The sequence below is a fragment of the Pteronotus mesoamericanus genome, unplaced genomic scaffold (genome assembly GCF_021234165.1).
Source record: "Pteronotus mesoamericanus isolate MK-2021 breed Mesoamerican mustached bat unplaced genomic scaffold, CSHL_Meso_final contig_171, whole genome shotgun sequence".
Lineage (NCBI taxonomy): Eukaryota > Metazoa > Chordata > Mammalia > Chiroptera > Mormoopidae > Pteronotus > Pteronotus mesoamericanus.
This window is the reverse complement of record NW_026555070.1, coordinates 1489471-1506343: the sequence shown is the minus strand read 5'-3', so window position 1 is coordinate 1506343 and position 16873 is coordinate 1489471. Positions and strand designations below refer to the sequence as shown.

Sequence of the window (16873 nt, the reverse complement as noted above, 5' to 3'; positions counted from 1 at the left end):
GACCCCCCAGCATGGCCACCCCAGCCGCGCGGGAGGGTGCCGGGCAAGGCACAGCAGGTCCGCCACAGCCCCCCTCCCGGCGGAGCCCTTCTGCGCCGGCTGTGGGGCGCTGCTTCTGCTTCCAGGGCTAGGGAGGGGCTGCAAGGGTCTGGGTGCCCGCCCTGGGGCCTCGCCTGCTGCTGTGAGCCCCATGTGGGGGCCAGGCCCTGCGGGGGCTGAGATGAGGGAGACCCTGTGCTGCGGGCAGGAGGGGTGGGCGAGGCAGCGAGCAGGCAGGATGGGTGCTGTTACTGAAGTGAGAGTGTGGGGCGCCCAGGAAGGACGGGGGCCGGGGGCCGGGGCCCGGGGCCAGGCTGGTGAGGGGTGCGCTGAGGCGGGCGGGCCTGGGAGGACAGCAGCCAGGGCCGGGCCCCTGTGAGTGGAGGGTGGGCAGCGCTGCATCAACAGATGCAGCGAGAGGGAGGAGAGGCGGCCCTGGCAGCTCCTTGGGGCCATGCTGGGCCGGTGAGGGCCTGGGGTGTCCGTGCAAGGGAAGCCGTGCGGGGCTTCGTGCAAGGGTGGGCGTGGTCCTGCTGGGTGGCCCTCTGGGGCGGCCGGGGGGCCACAAGGCCCCAGGGCCCTGACGCTCCTGGAACCCTGCCTTTGCGGATACGGTGCAAGGCCTCGCTGCCAGGGCAGTGCCGCGCTCCTGCCGGAACCCAAGGAGGACTGGCCCGGAGGAGGGGGCGCCTCACCCAGGCCCCGCCAGGAGCTGCAGGACGAGTGCCGCCCTGGGGCCAGGGCGGAGCCACTTGGGAAGCCGGGCCGAGCAGTAGCCCCTGCTCCCCAGCCACCTCCCCCTCCCCCTCTTGCTGCCAGGAGCCTCCCCGTACCCTGGGGTGCAGATCAACGAGGAGTTCTGCCAGCAGCTGAAAGAGGGCACCCGGATGAGGGCCCCAGAACTGGCCACTCCGGCCATGTGAGTCTCTGCTGGCCAAGCAGGCTTTGGGCGCCCGGAGAGGGGGCGGAAGAGGGCGTGTGGGTAGGGAGGAGGTGCAGGCAGGCGTGGCGGGGCGGCCTGCAGGCACGGGCTCTCAGTCCTCCCCCAAGGCAGGGGCACAGCGGGTGCCCGAGCCCAGGGGTCGGGCAGTGGGTGGGAGGGCTGAGGGGGCTGGGTCTGCCGGCGCAGGGCGCGGTCCCTCACACCCAGTCCGGCCGCGCCTTCCCACAGACGCCGCATCATGCTGAGCTGCTGGTCTGGAGACCCCAAAGAGAGGCCTGCCTTCTCGGAGCTGGTGGAGATGCTGGGGGACCTGCTGCTGGGCGGGGGCCCGCAGGTGAGCCCGCTCGGCCCCTCGCTGCGGCAGCGGTCTCCGGCCGCCACGCAGTATGGTCCAAGCCCGGCCTGGCCTCGAGGAGTTCCATGCTCTGAGCAGAAGTGATGTGCTCCTTCCCCTCCGCCCCCCAACACCTCCACCTCCTGCCACTCTGCGCCTGCCCTGCCTGGTGTGTCCCTCCCCTGGGGCGCTCAGGGCTGGCTCGGCCCCATGGCGCTCTGGGACCCAGGACAGCGAGCAGGGCGGCCTGCCACCCCGTGGGCCTTGGCGTCCAGTCGTGCCTCAGGAAGCGGGCGGGAGGCGCTGGCGCTGGTCCCTGCGGCTGCAGAGCTGGGTGCCCAGGGCACCCTGCCCTGCCTCCTCGGAGCCCTCGGCGCCCAGCCCTTCTCAGGCCAGGGGCACCCGCAGCCCCGAGCGCCTGAGCGGCTGTGGGGCCGCGGTGGCCCTGACCCTGCCGCTCTCCCATTCCCGCCCCCAGGAGGAGGAAGCGGAGGACGGTGTGGCGCCCGGCGGCCTGAGCCTTGAGGAAGGCGGCTTCCTGCAGGCGTCCACCACGGCCCTGCACGTTGCGAAGGCCGACGCCATTGAGGAGGGCAGCTGGCCGAGCCTGTACCGGCACAGCGTGGCCGCCAGGTCAGCTGCCCCCGGGGCCAGTGGCTCCCCCAGCAGCGAGAATGGTTTGGCCGTGGTGTCTTTTATCCTTATCGGTCATCAAGGAAAAAGCAAACTACAAGGGTGTGAGAGGCCACTATGTGCCACATCCAACTGCAGAGTGACTGATGGCACTGCCCCTGGTTGGCCTCGGGGACCCTGCAGGGCCACGTGGCCTCAGCTTCGCTCCTGGCTGTGCCTCTTGGGTCTTCCTCTCTGCCCTCTGTCCTCCCTGCGCAGGCTCCTGTCCTCTCCCCGACTCTCCAGCTTAGAGCGAGTGCCCTTCCGGGGCACAGTGGCCAGGCCAGCTCCACTTCGCAGGAAGGGAAGAGAGGGGGCTGCTGAGGCCCCAGGGCCACTGACAGAGACCCTGGGAGCAGGGCGGGCCCCCCGGCCGGAGTCCAGGACTGAGAAGGCAGCCTGCGGTCCCACAGGCCCCTCGTGGTGGCCGTGTGCACTCCGGTTCCCGCCGGCCTTGCTGAGGGGGGTCCCGAGACTCCCGCCCATGTACCCATGCGGAGCAGGGCCCGGCCTGGGCACAGGAAAGGCCCGCTGGTTCTTACCAGGCTCCTTCCACCAGTGTCTACACGCGCGCGTGCCCATGCACGCACATACACACACACCAGGCGGTGGCTTGCAGCGCCGGCACGGCCTGCCTTGCCCCCCGCCCGCCTGGCAGCGGCCTCCGGTTTCGTCCTCCTGCAGGGAAGTGGGAGGGCCCAGGAGGAGCCAGGGCAGCGCTGCAGCCCCAGGCCTGGGTGCCTCCCAGGGGGACCTGGGGTGGGACAGGCCGCCGAGCTTCCGGGAGGGGTGCTGGGGTGTCCCTTCAGCAATTTCTGTTTGCTCCCCACAGATACTACAATTGTGTGACTTTTCCCGGGAGCCTGGCCAGAGGGACTCAGACCCAGGGTCCCTCCAGGATGAAAACGTTCGAAGAATTTCCTATGACCCCAACAACCTACAAGGCCTCAGCAGTAAGTGGAGGGGGATGCGCACCCCAACTCAGGGCTTGCTCTGCAGGGAGGCAGGCGGCAGGGATGCCCGGGGCCTGGGTGCCCCCGCACGGCCGCAGCCCTCTCTCCCAGCAGTGACGGTCCGGCCCCTCAGCCCCTGGCGTCAGGGCTCCGAGAGAAGATGGGCTGAGACGGCCTCGCCGAGGCTGGGCCCCCACGTCCCAGACAGGTGGGCCCGGGAGGGGCAGAGGACAGGCCCAGTGCCCGGCTGCCAGCCTCGACCTGCTGAGAGGGAGGCTCGGCGGCGTGGCCTCCCTCCCGCCACCCCCGTGCCAGCCCACACTGAGCAGCGTGCTGTCCCCCGGCCGGGACCGAACCCGGGGCTGCCCAGCAGGGCGGTGCCCGGGCAGCCGTTCTGCCACCAGTCGGTGGCTCCCCCCAAAGTGGGCCTGTGCCCCGGCTGAGCGGGGGCCGCCCTGGGGACGGGCACCGCCTCGAAGCACCTTGTCCTGCCTGCGGCTGCAGAGAGCGAGCTCTCTCACCGCCCCCTGCCCCGCCCCCCCAGCTTTGGAGGAGGGGGCCTAATGAGCTGCTGCTGGGGCAGAAGCAGAGGCCTCGCAGTCGCCTGGGCTTGATTGGGCTCTGGCACCAGGGAGTGCGTGGCTGTGTGCCCGCCCAGGGTCAGTGCCCCCGAAGCCACGCCGTAGGCGGGTGGGCAGGGAGCCCCTAAGTCCCTTGGTAAGGCCACTTTAAAGTCCTACCTAACGCAATTTAATGTGCTGTGTTTTTCCATCTCCCTCCCACGCCTTGTGGCTGGGAAGCCCACCCTTTTGGCCTCTGTTACTGAAAACACATACATGTGGTTGACTCTACCTGCCTCACTCTGCAAGTCCAGCACAGCGGACTCGGACGGCACTGTCAAACCGCAGCAGGCTTTTCTCTCTTTTTTGGGCACCAATCCAGGCAGGCAATCTTTGTTTCATTTCGTTTTCCCTTCTGCTCGGATGTTTGGCCTCAGTCACCGCACCTGTGGTAGAATTTCTGGAACCAGCCCTGCTCACAGAACACCTCCTTATGCCAGGGGGACTCTTCAGAGAGACGCGGCTTGTCATTTTCTTCCCTGTCCTTCAGAGGAAGAGGAGCAGCGAGAGTCTCTTTCGAAGAGTTCATAGATAAACCAGTAACTCTTCCCGTGGAACCCAAACATGTATCTTTACCCCATCGGCCACAGGCTGGCCCCTGAGCCCCACGGCCAGCCCTTCGCCGCGCAGCCCCGCTGGCCCCGGTCTCCTCCCCGGAAGCCACAAGGCTCCCCATGAAAGCGGCGCGGCCGGTCCGGCGGGAGCCTCCCGCGGGCAGGAAATTGCGGGGACGCCACCCCTACTTCCCATCGCGGGGTCGCCCTGGCACGGCTGCTCCAGCCAGGGCCCTCCTGGGGTGGACGCGGGGCGGGGGTGCAGGGCAGAGGCTGGTGTGTGGGCTGCCGCGGCCGCTGCCGGGAAAGCCGAGAAGCCGCGCTTAGAGGGCGGTGCCTCCCAGATGCTCCGCCTGGAGCCCTTCCCACCATTGACTGCTGATTACATTTCTTAATTTATGTAAGTGCTTAATATCTTTAAGTCAAATTAACAGAGCTTTTTAAACACGATTCTGAAGAATGAAAGCACCTGAGGCTGTGTTCGGGGATTGAATGAGTTTCCCGTAGCCGACCCATTTCCACGTAAGGCAGACCAGGCACGAGAACACAGTCCGACTCCTGCAGGACAGACAGCCGCCCCAGACGGCCGCCGGGGCCGCCGTGCATTGCCCAGCGGGCGTTCCTCCGCCTCCCGGGCTCAGGCCGAGGGCGGCCCCGGCTGCTGCGGGCCGGCCCCCGGCACAGCTCCTGCCTGGCCAGCCGGGGACCAAGCGTGCGCCTGAACCAACAGCCCTGTTCCCAAAACAGGAGTAGACAGTCTAATTAAAGTGGGCCCAGTTGCTGTCCTACCCACCTCCCCTCCGAAGCGGGAAGTGGTTTCAGGTGCCCCGCTGCGTCGCCGTCGAGGTGGCCGGACAGCCGTTCCGGGGGCAGCACTGAGCCGGAGCCGCCCCCAGAACAGGCCTCGTCCCACGGAGACGCGGCGGACGCCCCCGCAGCTGCTGCCCGCTGCCCGCTGCCCGCTGCGCGCCCGAGCGCCCACAGCGGGCCGGGAGGGCGACCTTGCGGGGGCCCCATCTGAGTCGCCAGGTTTGCTCCCGATCTCGCAGGGTTCGCTGCTTGGGCTGCTCTGTTCAAGAAACTAGGGGCGGTGGTCGCAGGTGGTTTTTCTTGCTTGCACCAAGTAAAGGCGATGGTGGGCAAATCCAAAGCTCTGTCTCCTTGAAGGGAGGCGTAGGCCCTGCCTTGATACACTGTTTGGTCAATCATACCTTGATTTCTTCTTGGCAGTTGACTGCATTTATCTGGTGTGAGTTCCTCTCAAGTTTACCCCATTTACAGCTGGCCTCCAAATACTGTGCTCCATTGTAACGTTTAGCGAGAGTGGCATTTAGTAAGGACTGTTCGGACCTGGAGACACCTGTCCTGTCTAACACCGGACACGTGTATAGCTGCCCTGTAGGTCCCCCCACGTGGGGCGTCCCAGCTTTTGCTACCTCCTGAGCGCGGCCCGGCGGGCCCTCAGACCTGTTTCTCCCTGTGTGAGGGCGGGTGACGACCCTCCCTGGCGAGCTTCAGGCAGGGGACACATGCCAGTTCCCTACTCACAGGACACGTGAGGTTGGCAGCAGTGCGGGCGCCTGAGAACCCGTCCCGTCCTGCAGGGGCGGGCGCCGGCCGCTGGCCTCGGCGGGCCCAGAGCCTTGGCTTGCTCTCTCCTCACAGGACAGCCAGACAGACAGCGGGATGGTGCTGGCCTCCGAGGAGCTTGAGCGGCTGGAGAGCAGGCACACAGAAGCCAGGCTCAGGTAGGACTTCCTGAGCCCCTCCGCCCAAGGGGTCCAGGGAGGCGGCCGGGCCAGCGTGTTCCTGTCACTCTCTTACCTGAAACTTCTGGCTCCCTATCGCCTTCTTGTGTGGTTGAGACAATGCACTCCGGGACTCCAGGCCTCTGACCGCCAGCCCTCCCGCAGGAGCCCCCGCCCCGTCCTGCCCAGCCCACCCGGGCCCACCCCGCCACCTCCCTCCCGTTTGGCAGGTGCTCAGACACCACCTCTTGGTAAAGCCAAGTGTGCCCCCCGCCCCATGTGCGTGTGCGTGGCCCTCCACAGCCAGGGCAGACCACCGCGGCCCCGGGGCCCCAGACCTCGCCCAGTGGTCGCTGCAGCCGGACAGGTCGTGGAACCTGGACGTGCGGGTGTCCTATTTTGATAAGAATGCAGTCACGGAGAAATCCTGCACAGAAGGAGACCTGCAGAGAAAGCCATCACCATTTGCCCAACAAGCTAGCCCCCAAAATACTGAATATTTAAACTTTTAAGGCTATAGATAAAATAGCGAGGCCATCTGCTGGCTCGCTGTGATGGTGGGCGTGCCCGCGGCTGCTCCAGAGGCCGGCCTGCGACGCAGTTCCCGCCGCCCGCCCGGCGTGCCTCCCCCTCCCCCGCCCGCCTCCGGCCCTGCGCCGCCAGCAGCCCCGCTCTGGCGCCCAACGCCGCTGCCCAGAGCCGTTCTTGGCTTCTGCCTGTGCTGCACCCGAAACCACAAGTACTTATTTGTGTCATTGGTGTTGTCGATGTCCTTGTTCGCCTTTCTGGTAGGTGTGTGTATGACCTCCACAACCTAACCAAGGTCCACCGATGGCCCTTGGCACCCACTCAATGCCCACAGGAGGCCCCAGTTTGGGGCGCAGTGAATAAGAAGCCTTTACTCAGTGCCAACAGCTCGATCGCTAAGCAGCATGGCTGTGGAGCAGCAGGGCTGTGGGCGCCCGGGCACAAGGCCCTGGCTGGCGGGACGGCTCTGGTCCCGAGAGCCAGCCTCGGCGATCGAGCTCCCGCAGGGGAGCGGCCGTCCGCGGTCTTTGGGGACAGGCACCGTGCACCTGAGCCAGAGGGGAGCGGACTTGTACGGAGAGGAGTCCTGCCTGGTCCTCAGTGGGTTTGTTCTCCTGCAGATGAAGGTTTTTAAATCCTCACCGTTTAATTGGCCCCCAAAACAGCATCCTGTTTGGTTGGAATGGAACTTCTCTGATCAGTGTCCATGAAAATGCTAATGAGGTTAGCTCTGCACAGCTCTGATTGGACAAGGAAAGTCTCAGCCCCATTGGTTGAATGACAATCCCAGGAGCTCCTGTATAAGAAGGGCTGATGCCCAGGACAGGGACACCGTGCAGGCGGGCAGTTCAGTGCAGGCTTCTCCCTGAGGCGCGGCTCATGTGAGAGGCTCCTGTGTAGCAACAGCCATAAATTTGAGTCCCGTTGGCTGCCAGGAGCCCTTTTCAACACGTGCATTCATTTTGAGGGTCAGGGCCAACTCTTGGTTGTTTTCCCAGCAGCCTGTAGAGAGTTCGCAGGGCTGCAGACATCGGCATTTGTGGGGCCCTGTGCCCAGGGACAGTGCAGCTGGGCGGGGCACGTCGGCCTCTGTGTTTGTTTCTATTGGTTCCATCGGGTGACCTCTATTAGTAACCTGGTTTTGGGAAATTATCGCCAATTGCGTTGACAGAAATAGTTTCCAGCTCATGGTTCTTTGCCAAACTGTATTTTGTCTCTCAAGAAGAGTAATCCAGGGAAAGGGCGAGTAAGGGGATGGTAGCTCCTTCGATTCAAATGCTCACACGTGGAATAAGGCCCCTCAGAGCCTGTGGCTGCACCAGTGGGGAGGCTCTGGTCCACGAGCAAGGAGGGCGCCCGCCCCAGAGCCTGCAGAGCCCGCCGGCCGCCGCGAGGGAGAGGCCGGCCCAGCCCCGGGCCAGCGGCGGGGAGGGGCTGGGCCTCGCGGGAAGGGCGGCTCTGGGGCAGGTACTGCTTTCAGGGTGGCGGCGTCCTGAGGAGCGTGGCCTCCGGTGCCCGGTGGTAGAGGAAGAGGAAAATCACAGATGATGAGAGTCCTGTGGCAGCAAAAGCACACCAAGAGTCCAGAAAACAGACACACGCCCTAGGGAGCCATTCATGGCGGAAGCTTCTTCTCACGGCCGCAGTGACACACTGCACATGGCTGCCTTTGGAAACATTGTGAGGGGCCACAGAGGGGCAGCAGGCCCCTTGCCAGGGACACGCACTGGGCGTATGGAAGGTGCAAACAGGCCGGTGTCGACTGAGCCCCAGAGGGGCCCGGGGCGGGGGAGAGGAGGGCTTTCATCTTCCTGTCCTTTCCCGTTTTCTGCCTCCACCGGTCAGCGCTCCCCCCAGGAGAAAGCACATCCCACTCCCAGATGTTGATGGCCCCTCAGCGTGCAGCCACCGTGGCCACAGTGTGGCATTTCATCCCAGTCTGTAGGCGGCAGCAGCCAGGAGGGGCCCCACGCTCCCAGCTAAGCAACCTCGTCCCTGGGGGCAATGTGACAGAATGCAGGACATGAATCGAGCCTTTGGAGACGGGGACACAGTTGAAGGAATTCAGGGTGACACTGATGCTGTGGTCTGACCCAGCCCTCCTGGCTGAAGGAACCCAGGAAGCCGCCCACGCGCCCAGCTCTTCCCACGGGGTCACAAGCTACTCGGGCGCAGGAAACCCCAGTGCAGAAAATCACAAGCAGAAAAATAAGCATTATCATACAGACTTCGTGTAAATACTGAAAAGAGAATAAAAACTTTTCAGTAGATGTAAACCCTCAAAAAAAAACGAAGTGGAGAAAAACTGATAAATACTCCAATGCGGCTTAAACTTGTAACTAGGCCTGCGCCAGGAATTGGGAACTCAGAAGTGCGCCCATGGCAGGGGCAGCGCCACGGGGAGAGGCCGCCCGCGGAAGCCAGGCCCCCGGGAGCTGCAGACGGTGCGGCTTCCCATGCAGGACACAGGACGGCCGTGGAGGGTCAGGGAAACAAAATGCAAATACTGAATGAAGAGGTAAAAAGAACACAAAAGAAAGTGATATCAAAGTTGAGTAGAAAAAGATCCAGTATGTGCAAAATTGGAATTTCTGAAGAAGGAAATGCTAATAGTAGAATAGAATTAAATATTTTAAACCTGTAATTCAAGATAACTCTTCGAAATAAAGGAAGGCCTGAATCTGGGTCTGGAAAGCGGGCCCAGACAGCGAACTTGGGCATATCCCAGTCGAACTAGTGGACTTTAAACATTCTGGGAATTCGGGCAAAACGACCGACTCACGAAGAAGAGTCAGGTTGGCATCAAGCTTTCACTAGTACCATGCACAGCAAAAACAAAAGCAAAAGCAGCAGAGCAACACTTTCCAAGAATTTGAAGAAAGCCAGAGCTCAGGAGGGAACGTCTGCAAGGCGGGGAGGCCGCCCCGGGCAGGGCCCCCAGGCCAGTGTGAGAAGCTTGGGTTTCACTCTGCGGGGAGGGGACAGGGAGCTATCGGGGGGCCTCTGGTGAGGAGAAGGACATCTAGCTGCGAGGACCCCCGAGGAGTGGGCTGGAGGCCAGGAGGAGCGAGAGAAGAGGGTGGGCCAGGTGGGGGTGGCACCAACCTCACAGTGACAGCTGCCTGCTCCAGAGCAGCAGCCAGGTGTGGAGAGAGGGGCGGGGACACACTGTGCGGCTGGAGCAGATGGCGGGGGTGGGGGTGGGGGTGGGGGTCGGGGGGGCAAGGACAGCCGGGGGTGCCTGCGCCCCAGAGCCAGTGCTGGTGCTGTTTACGGAGACGGCGGGACAGGTGAGAAGCAGGCGTTGGGGGCTGAGGGGGCCGTCCCCATTGTCCCGCCCCTGGCCCGGACGGAGAGAAGGCCGGTGTTTGCCAACAGTCACACCGGTCTGGGTGGCTATTTAAGTGACACGTATGTGTCTTTCCGTGGGCTTTCACTCACTTAACCTGAGGTGAGTCTTCGGTGATCCCAGTCTGACCAGCCCTGGTTCAGTCCCTCCTCCCCTCATTTCCTGCTGACACCGTCTTCCCTGTCTCGGCAGCTGTAAAGGACCCGGCTGGGACGCAGACGTGACGAGGGCGCACCCGGACCCCCAGGGGCGGCGGCGGCGGCCTGACCGGGCGGCACAGGGAGGCCAGGTGTTCTATAACAGCGAGTACGGGGAGCTGGCGGGGCCGCCCGGGGAGGCCGACGGCACCCTGCTGGCCCACGCGCCCTTCTCCACCGAAAGCGGCTACTAAGGAGGCTCTGGCGAGGCCCCCGCAGCCTCGGGTGCCTGCAGCGCCCGCCCGGCGGGCGAGCAGAGGCTGGCAGCCCAGGATGTGCACTCTTCAGCTTTGGTTTTGCTGGGGGGCGTCTCCTGCCCCCGTCTACCCCTTCCTAGCTACGGAGAGCAAAACCCAGGCTCCAGGGCTCCCCGATCCCCGCACCACACCTGCCAAGGACGTCCCCATGGACCCCCAGGACCCTTCTCCCCTTCGTATCAGATTCCATCTGGCTCAAGGTCCACAGGGCCCAGCCCTGGGCCAGGCACGCCCACGGGAATGTCCCTTTGATTGCCTCGCCCTCATTGGTGGGTGGGAGCATGGTCCCCATTTCTGTGGAGGAATGGGAGGGTCTGGCAGTCACAGAGGATGCGGGGGGAGCCGGTCGCGGGCTGCGGCCTCCCAGCGCCCGTGGCTCTGAGCTGCCCCGTCTCTGGGGAAGGCCCTTCTTCCCTCGCCTCTGCAGGGCTGCAGCAAGGGTGCCGTGCCCCATCTCAAAGCACAAATGAGGGGTTGTCGGGGGGCTCCTCTCCTGAGCCCGCAAGCAGCTCCGTTACAGTGCACCCTCCCTGAATGTGAGGACAATGCTACGGATTGTTTTCATTACAACTTCAGAAACTGAGCTGCTGTGAAGAACTCGCTTGTCAAGGCGTCCATCTGAAGGAAACCCAGGGAGGCGCTTTCTGAACCTAGATGGTTCGCACGGCCTCCTCCAAGGAAGGGTCCAGCCCCGCCCGCCAGCCTGGCCCGGGAAGGGGGCAGCCGCAGACGGTCTAGAGCCGCCCCGAGGGAGGGGTCACTGGGTTCTTCCTTCTGGGGCCCGGGCCTGGGCCTGTGCCCGAGCCACCTCCCAAGCTGTGAAGGTCCTTCTGAGAGGTGAACACCAGGGTCCCACCAAGGAGGCTTCCACGCTCACCCGCGGGCCCCCGGCACTGCTCCGTGGGGTCCCTGTGGCCCCGGGGGCCCTGTCTTCCGCCCCCGGCCTCTGCCCGACCACGGCGCCCGGCCCGTGAAGCCTCTGTCGTCACAGAGGAGCAGCCCAGGGTCCTCTGGAGGCCGGAGCCACCCTGCTCAGCCCCAGCTCACACTGCCCAGCCGCCCCGACCCTCAGGAGGAGAAAGACTGCCCTCCCAGTCAGCACCGCAGGGGCTGACCCCGGCCCGGCTCACGAGCTGCTTGCAGGACAGGCGCCGTGCAGCGAGCGGGGGCTGCCCACAGACACCCCCCACTGTGTATGGTTTCCTAGGGTGGCACAGCACCCGCGGGACCGACCCTCAGCCCCCACTGGGCCCGCTCCTTGATGTCACCTGACCGCGAGACTTGGGTCTCAGGCAGAGGAGCCACACGTGTGACACAGCCACCAGTGCTGCCGCGCACATAAAAATGCACTGGGAAGAAAGCCTCCCATGCCCCTGTACTCCACGTGCTCCGAAAAGCTCTGAGATATTTAACAAACAATAATAATAAATTTGATGCCAGTCTTCGAGTTACAAGGAGTGTGGTCTCAGTAAGTCCCGGCTCTCTCTGAAGCTTGATTTCAGCATTCTGTCCGCGGTCACTGTCAGCCCCGCATCCGAGCTGAGTTCTGTGCAGCTGGGCTGCCGAGCACGGTCCCCTTGGAAAGGTCTGCTCTTCTTCCTAAGAACAGAGGGCCTGGCCCCCTTGGGTACAGCCAGGGACCCAGGCCCTCCTGCGGCCCCTAAGAGGTGCAAGTGACAGGACAGGTTGCTGCTAAACCCTTGGGTTTAACGTGCTGAGTCAGCTTTGAGCAGGCCTCACTGTGGGGCCGCCATGCGTACATCTCTGTTGACTGGAGCCTGGGCTGGGACATCCCGCCACCCGCCTTGCGGGTGGCTTCTCCCAGCCCAGGTGTCTTCCAGTCCTGAGCGCCACCAGGCCTGGGAAGAGACCCAGGGGACCTTGGGCAGGTCACCGATGTTCTGAACTACTTTCCTTCTGACTGGGAGGGCGGTACGACCCCGTCCCCAGTCCCACTGCAGGCAGGGAGCCGGCGCCACCAAACCGCCGGTCCTGGGGGGCCACTCAAGCCCAGGCTGACACACACGCGTAAACTGGACCTAACGGCACAGGATGTGGCTTGGCCACAGGGGCTTGGTCAGCACAGCCGCTCAGGGTAGGAGACCCAGTGAAATCCCACGGGAGGGCCCGGAGGACAGCAGCCTGTTCCCCTGAGCCCAAACCTGCACGGTTTGTCGCCAAGAAAGACAGCTTTTTGAAAACATAGGCTTTCAGCCCTCACTGCCGCTGTGCAGGGCAGCTCCCTACCCACATTCGCCCGGGTCCCACACGGCAAAGCCACATGGAACGTCAGGGGACCCTGCCCCCTCCCAAGGCAGGGCGCTGGTCAGGGAAGGGGCAGAAGGAAGTGCTCCTTGGAGCCAGGTCAATATTGACCCAAGTGAAGGTGCCCACAGAGGCAGGAAGAGCACACACTGGAGACACTTGTCCAGAGCCCCAGGGCCCGGGTGACCGGGCTACGAGGAAGAGGAAGGAGCTGAGGTGGGTGCGGGCAGTCACGGTGGGGCCCCTGGGCAGACACCCAGCTCTGCCCCTGGCAGGGGAGCCTGGCCGCCCTCCCACCCTGGCCCCGGCCCCGGCCCGCTCCTCTCAAAGCCGTGTCAAGGCGCCACGGACTCGGCCTCCTCTCAGCGCCCAGCAGAGCCCGGACATGCCCACATGCTCACCTGTCCTCACAGTGACAGCGTGTGGCAGGAGGATGGGATCTCCTTTGGCTGGTGTGGTCCTGGCCCAGAAGGACTTCCCTGGGAGGGTGGCAGGATGGCTGTGTGGCCGAGGCTCTCCGAGACCGAGCTACTGTGGGGGCTCCCTAGAGGCGGCCTGCCCCCACCCTCCCGGCCATGGCGGCACATGGGGGGCTGTTTCCAGGCCTGCGTGTGCTCAGGCTGCGCAAAATGAAATAGGAGCGGTTCATACTTGAGCGACACGGCAGACACGCCCTCCGCCCCGCCTCGCTGCGCTGTGCAGGGCTCGCCAGCCGGCCCCCAACCACAGGGACCGCGAGGAGGCCACACAGCGACGAGCCACAGAAAAGACAGGCGGTGGGTCTCCCAGGCCCCCGAGAGAACTCCAATGATGCTCAGTAACCAAGCTACTCGCCTGGAGCAGGGGGCCCACAGGTGTGGCCCAGAGCAGGGACAGACCCCGAGAGGGGCCCAGGGTCCCTGGCCTCAGACAGCACCCGGGAGTGCTGGCGCAGGCCTGACAGAGAGAGGGAAGAGGCAAGGGAGCTCCTGGGACCTGGGGGGCCCCGTGCCTGGTGGCCCCAGCCAGGTGTGAAGGGTTTGCTGGCCTGCTGCCTGTGTCACAGAGCGGGGACAACTGCCACACACCCTCTGAAGTGTTTGCTGACGTCAGAACCACAAGGGAGGCACAGGCTGCGGCCCTTGGTCGCACCCCCACCGAGCGCCGGCTCCCAGGCCCGGCGAGCCCCGCAGTCCTTGCACAGCTCAGCCCTGGTGCTGGGCCCATGCCCTGGGGCCACCCAAGTCCCCGTCTCCCTCCAGCACCTCGTTCCCGAGGAGCAGGCCAGGAGCCAAGGTTTGCTTTGGCACCAGGGAGGCCCTGCAAACGCGGCCGGGGGCCGGCTGGCCGGGGGCTGCACGAGGGCCCCTCCGGGGCAGCCCTGCCGCTGCCTGCCAGAGGGAGGTGTGCAGCGGGGGCGGGGCTCCGCCGACGCCGCCGGCCACTGCCCTTCCTGCACTGGCCACCCCCCCCCGCCCCCACCCCGTGTGGCTGGTTCTGACAGCCGCCCCTGGCCTGGAATGGGGGCGGGGGGTGCACTGAGCGAGGGGTGGGGCAGGCTCAGGAGCACCCCACAGCTCGCCAGGACCGAGCCCCTGAACCTTTGGGGGTCCCCCAGCATGGACAAAGACTCTCGGCAGAGGCAATGCGGTAAATCCTCTTGAGACACGAGCACAGTCTCGACTGTCTGAGTCCTGAATGCAATCACATGTGACCACAGAGAGGCTGAGAGGGATTTCAGGGGCAGCGGGAGAGAGGGCGCCCTGGGACCTCAGAGGCAGAGGCTGCAGCGACGCAGCCAGGGAGGCAGAGCTGGGCCGCCACAAGCCGGAGGCCCAGAGCCTCGGAGGGGCCGTGCTGACTGCACCTTGGCTTTGGCCCGTGACGCTGGCCTCTGGCTCCAGAACTGCGAGCAAGGAAGTGGGTGTTGTTCTCAGCCCCAAGTGCGCGGTGAGTTGTTAGTTGCCCCCAGGAAACGGATACAGAGGTGTCCCCGTCGTGGCAGGAGGGGCAGAGCCAAGGTCCGCAGCAGGCGGAGGGCTGGGCCAGCCGGGGCTCAGGAGCCGCAGGCGAATCTCCTCAGTGGAGAAACAGGGCCACGATGGGAGGCACTATGCTGGGTAACCATGGCGACGCACCTGCGGAATTAGAAACTGTGGGGTGTGCGTGAGGAGGCCTCCCATCCCTGCGCAGGTTCATGGGAAGCGGCGGCAGGCCCCTCTGACCACCGTGGGCCAGCGTGGGGGGCAGGGGGTATTTTAAAGATAGAGAGCGCCAGGAAGGGGACGCGGGGGACTGCTGGACGCCCGCGTCCAGGAAGCCAGCACTGCTGGGAGCACGCTGCAGCCCGCGGCGTCCACCACCCCCTGGCCTCAGGCTGCAGCCCGCTCTGGTCCTGTCGGCTCGGGGGGAGGGGCCCCAGGTCGGCTCCCAACACCCTCCTCCGCCGATCGCGTGGGCCCCGCTGATCGCAGGGGCTCGCTCCCAGGCCGGGCTCAGTCGGAGGAGAGCAGCCCCACCCGGCACCCCTTGCTACGGTTCACTGAAGGGTGGATGGCTCTGGTCCCCACATTGAATGGAGACCCCAGGTGTCTGAGGTCCATCAGCGGCAGCCCTGGGAGCCGCCCGCGCTTCCCCCAACTTCACACTCACACTGGCATGGACCACACCAGCTCTTGCAAAGACCCCTGTCCCCAAATTTCAAAGGGACAAGAGGATGAATGAGAACATTCTGGCACCTCCCCCCCAACACACCCACTTAGGAAATTTACTGGCCATTCCCAACTGCACCAGCAGCTTCTCCTGAGAGCACGTGTCCCCACCAAGCAGAGGCGAAGCTCCGGAAGGGACAGCAGAGCAGGGCCACCACAGCCCTGGGCTGGCCTGAGGACGCTCAGAGGCCTGTGCTGCTGCGGGGCGGGCAGGCGCAGATGCGGCCTGCTGGGTGCCGGTCGGGAGCGGCTGCTCGCGAGCCCATGCATCCTCCCGCCTGCGCTGACGTCTAGTCACCCCGGACCAGCCTCCATCCTGGGGGCCCCGCCACCCCCGCGGGGCCGCGTGAAACCCCTCCAGCCTTCCCCAGGCTCCAGGACCCCCTGCCTTGTGGGGGAGGCAGCGTGACCTGACTACTGGGAGCAGCTAGCCCGCCCGCCAGGCTGGCCCAGGCTTTTCCGGAGGGGGCTGGCCAGAGCCGTGCCTCCAGCAGGCGCCCCCGGAGAGGATGAGGCCACGCGGGTGAGGCCGCCAGGCGGCGGCGCCCCAACCCGCAGCACCACAGCCACGTCCTGGGCCGGCCTGATGAGCAGGCTTCCCTCTACAAAATCCCTCGGGAGGTAAATTTTCACAAGTTGAAATGTGCGTCCTATTAAAATTACTTCCACAATAGCCAACAAAACACATCTGTATAATGCAAACCTCCCAAACCAGTCAAGGAAAAACAGATGCGACGAGTGGAGACCACATGCATGTGCACATGCACGCGTGCGATCATGGCCGCTGACCAGCCACACGTGCTCGGCAGGCCGGACAGCAGGGAGCCCTCAGAGGTGGGTGTGGCCTCAGGGGCTTGGCGGGGGCCGGGGGGAAGGCGGCTGTTGGAGACCCCTGGTAACCCTGGTTGGGGGTATTCCAGGACTATCCCTGAAAAGTCATGGCCCCTGGTGAACCTGTGTCAAGGGTTAAGTTTGTTTTGCTTGTCCTCCATGGTCATGCTCTGTAGGTGACAGATGCGTGAAACTCATGTCAAGGCTGACTTCAGCCCTGGCTAGGCAGCTTAGTTGGTTACAGCGTCATCCCAATATGCCAAGGCTGTGTGTTCGATCCCTAGTCAGGGCACATATAAGAAACAACCAGTGGGTGCACAAATAAGTAGAATAACAAATCGATCTCTCTCTCTCTCTCTCAAAAATCAATCAAGCAAAAATTTTTTTTTAAAAAAAGACTAATTTCAAAGATGTAAAAATGTCCCAGTTCTTTCTGTTGGCAGTGATAGCTGCCTGTGGCCCCATCAGGGAAGCGGCCAGGAGGGAGCCCTGACCCCCCACCTGCACAGCCTCCCCAGGCCCAGCAGGAGCCAGGAGGCCCCACTGCTTGACCTTTCCAGGCCCTGGGAACAGGGAAGGCCTGGGGTCACAGGCCTGCCCCTCCTCACCCACCCACCGGCCCTCAGGCTGTGGAGGCCAGGCGGGGTCAGGCCAGGAAGCTCACGGGCCAGGGTGGGCCGGTGCAGACAAAGCCCAGCTGGTTGCTGCACTCACAGAGGGCCTGGCCTAGGGGAAGTCCCGAGCCATGGGCAGGTGGGGGCGCAAACGTCTCAGGGCCCACCAGGCTGAGCAGGAAGTTGGCCAGGGCTTTGCCTATTAGCTGAGCAAACAGAACCTTTCTCCAGAGGCCCAGCCCTGGGGAGGGGTGAGGATGGGGTATAAGATGCCCACAG

The 16873-nt window shown here is 64.4% G+C and overlaps 1 protein-coding gene across 1 annotated transcript in view; it reads left to right on the top strand.

Annotated features, from left to right (window-relative positions):
- FLT4 (fms related receptor tyrosine kinase 4) overlaps positions 1-10131 on the top strand; it is a 37309-nt gene extending 27178 nt beyond the window's left edge. Inside the window, exons 25-30 of the mRNA XM_054566248.1 lie at positions 859-958; positions 1211-1316; positions 1795-1949; positions 2821-2941; positions 5781-5863; positions 9933-10131. Of these exons, the coding sequence (XP_054422223.1) occupies positions 859-958; positions 1211-1316; positions 1795-1949; positions 2821-2941; positions 5781-5863; positions 9933-10131 (764 nt within the window). The remainder of the gene's footprint in view (positions 1-858; positions 959-1210; positions 1317-1794; positions 1950-2820; positions 2942-5780; positions 5864-9932) is intronic.
- Positions 10132-16873: the final 6742 nt, after the last annotated feature.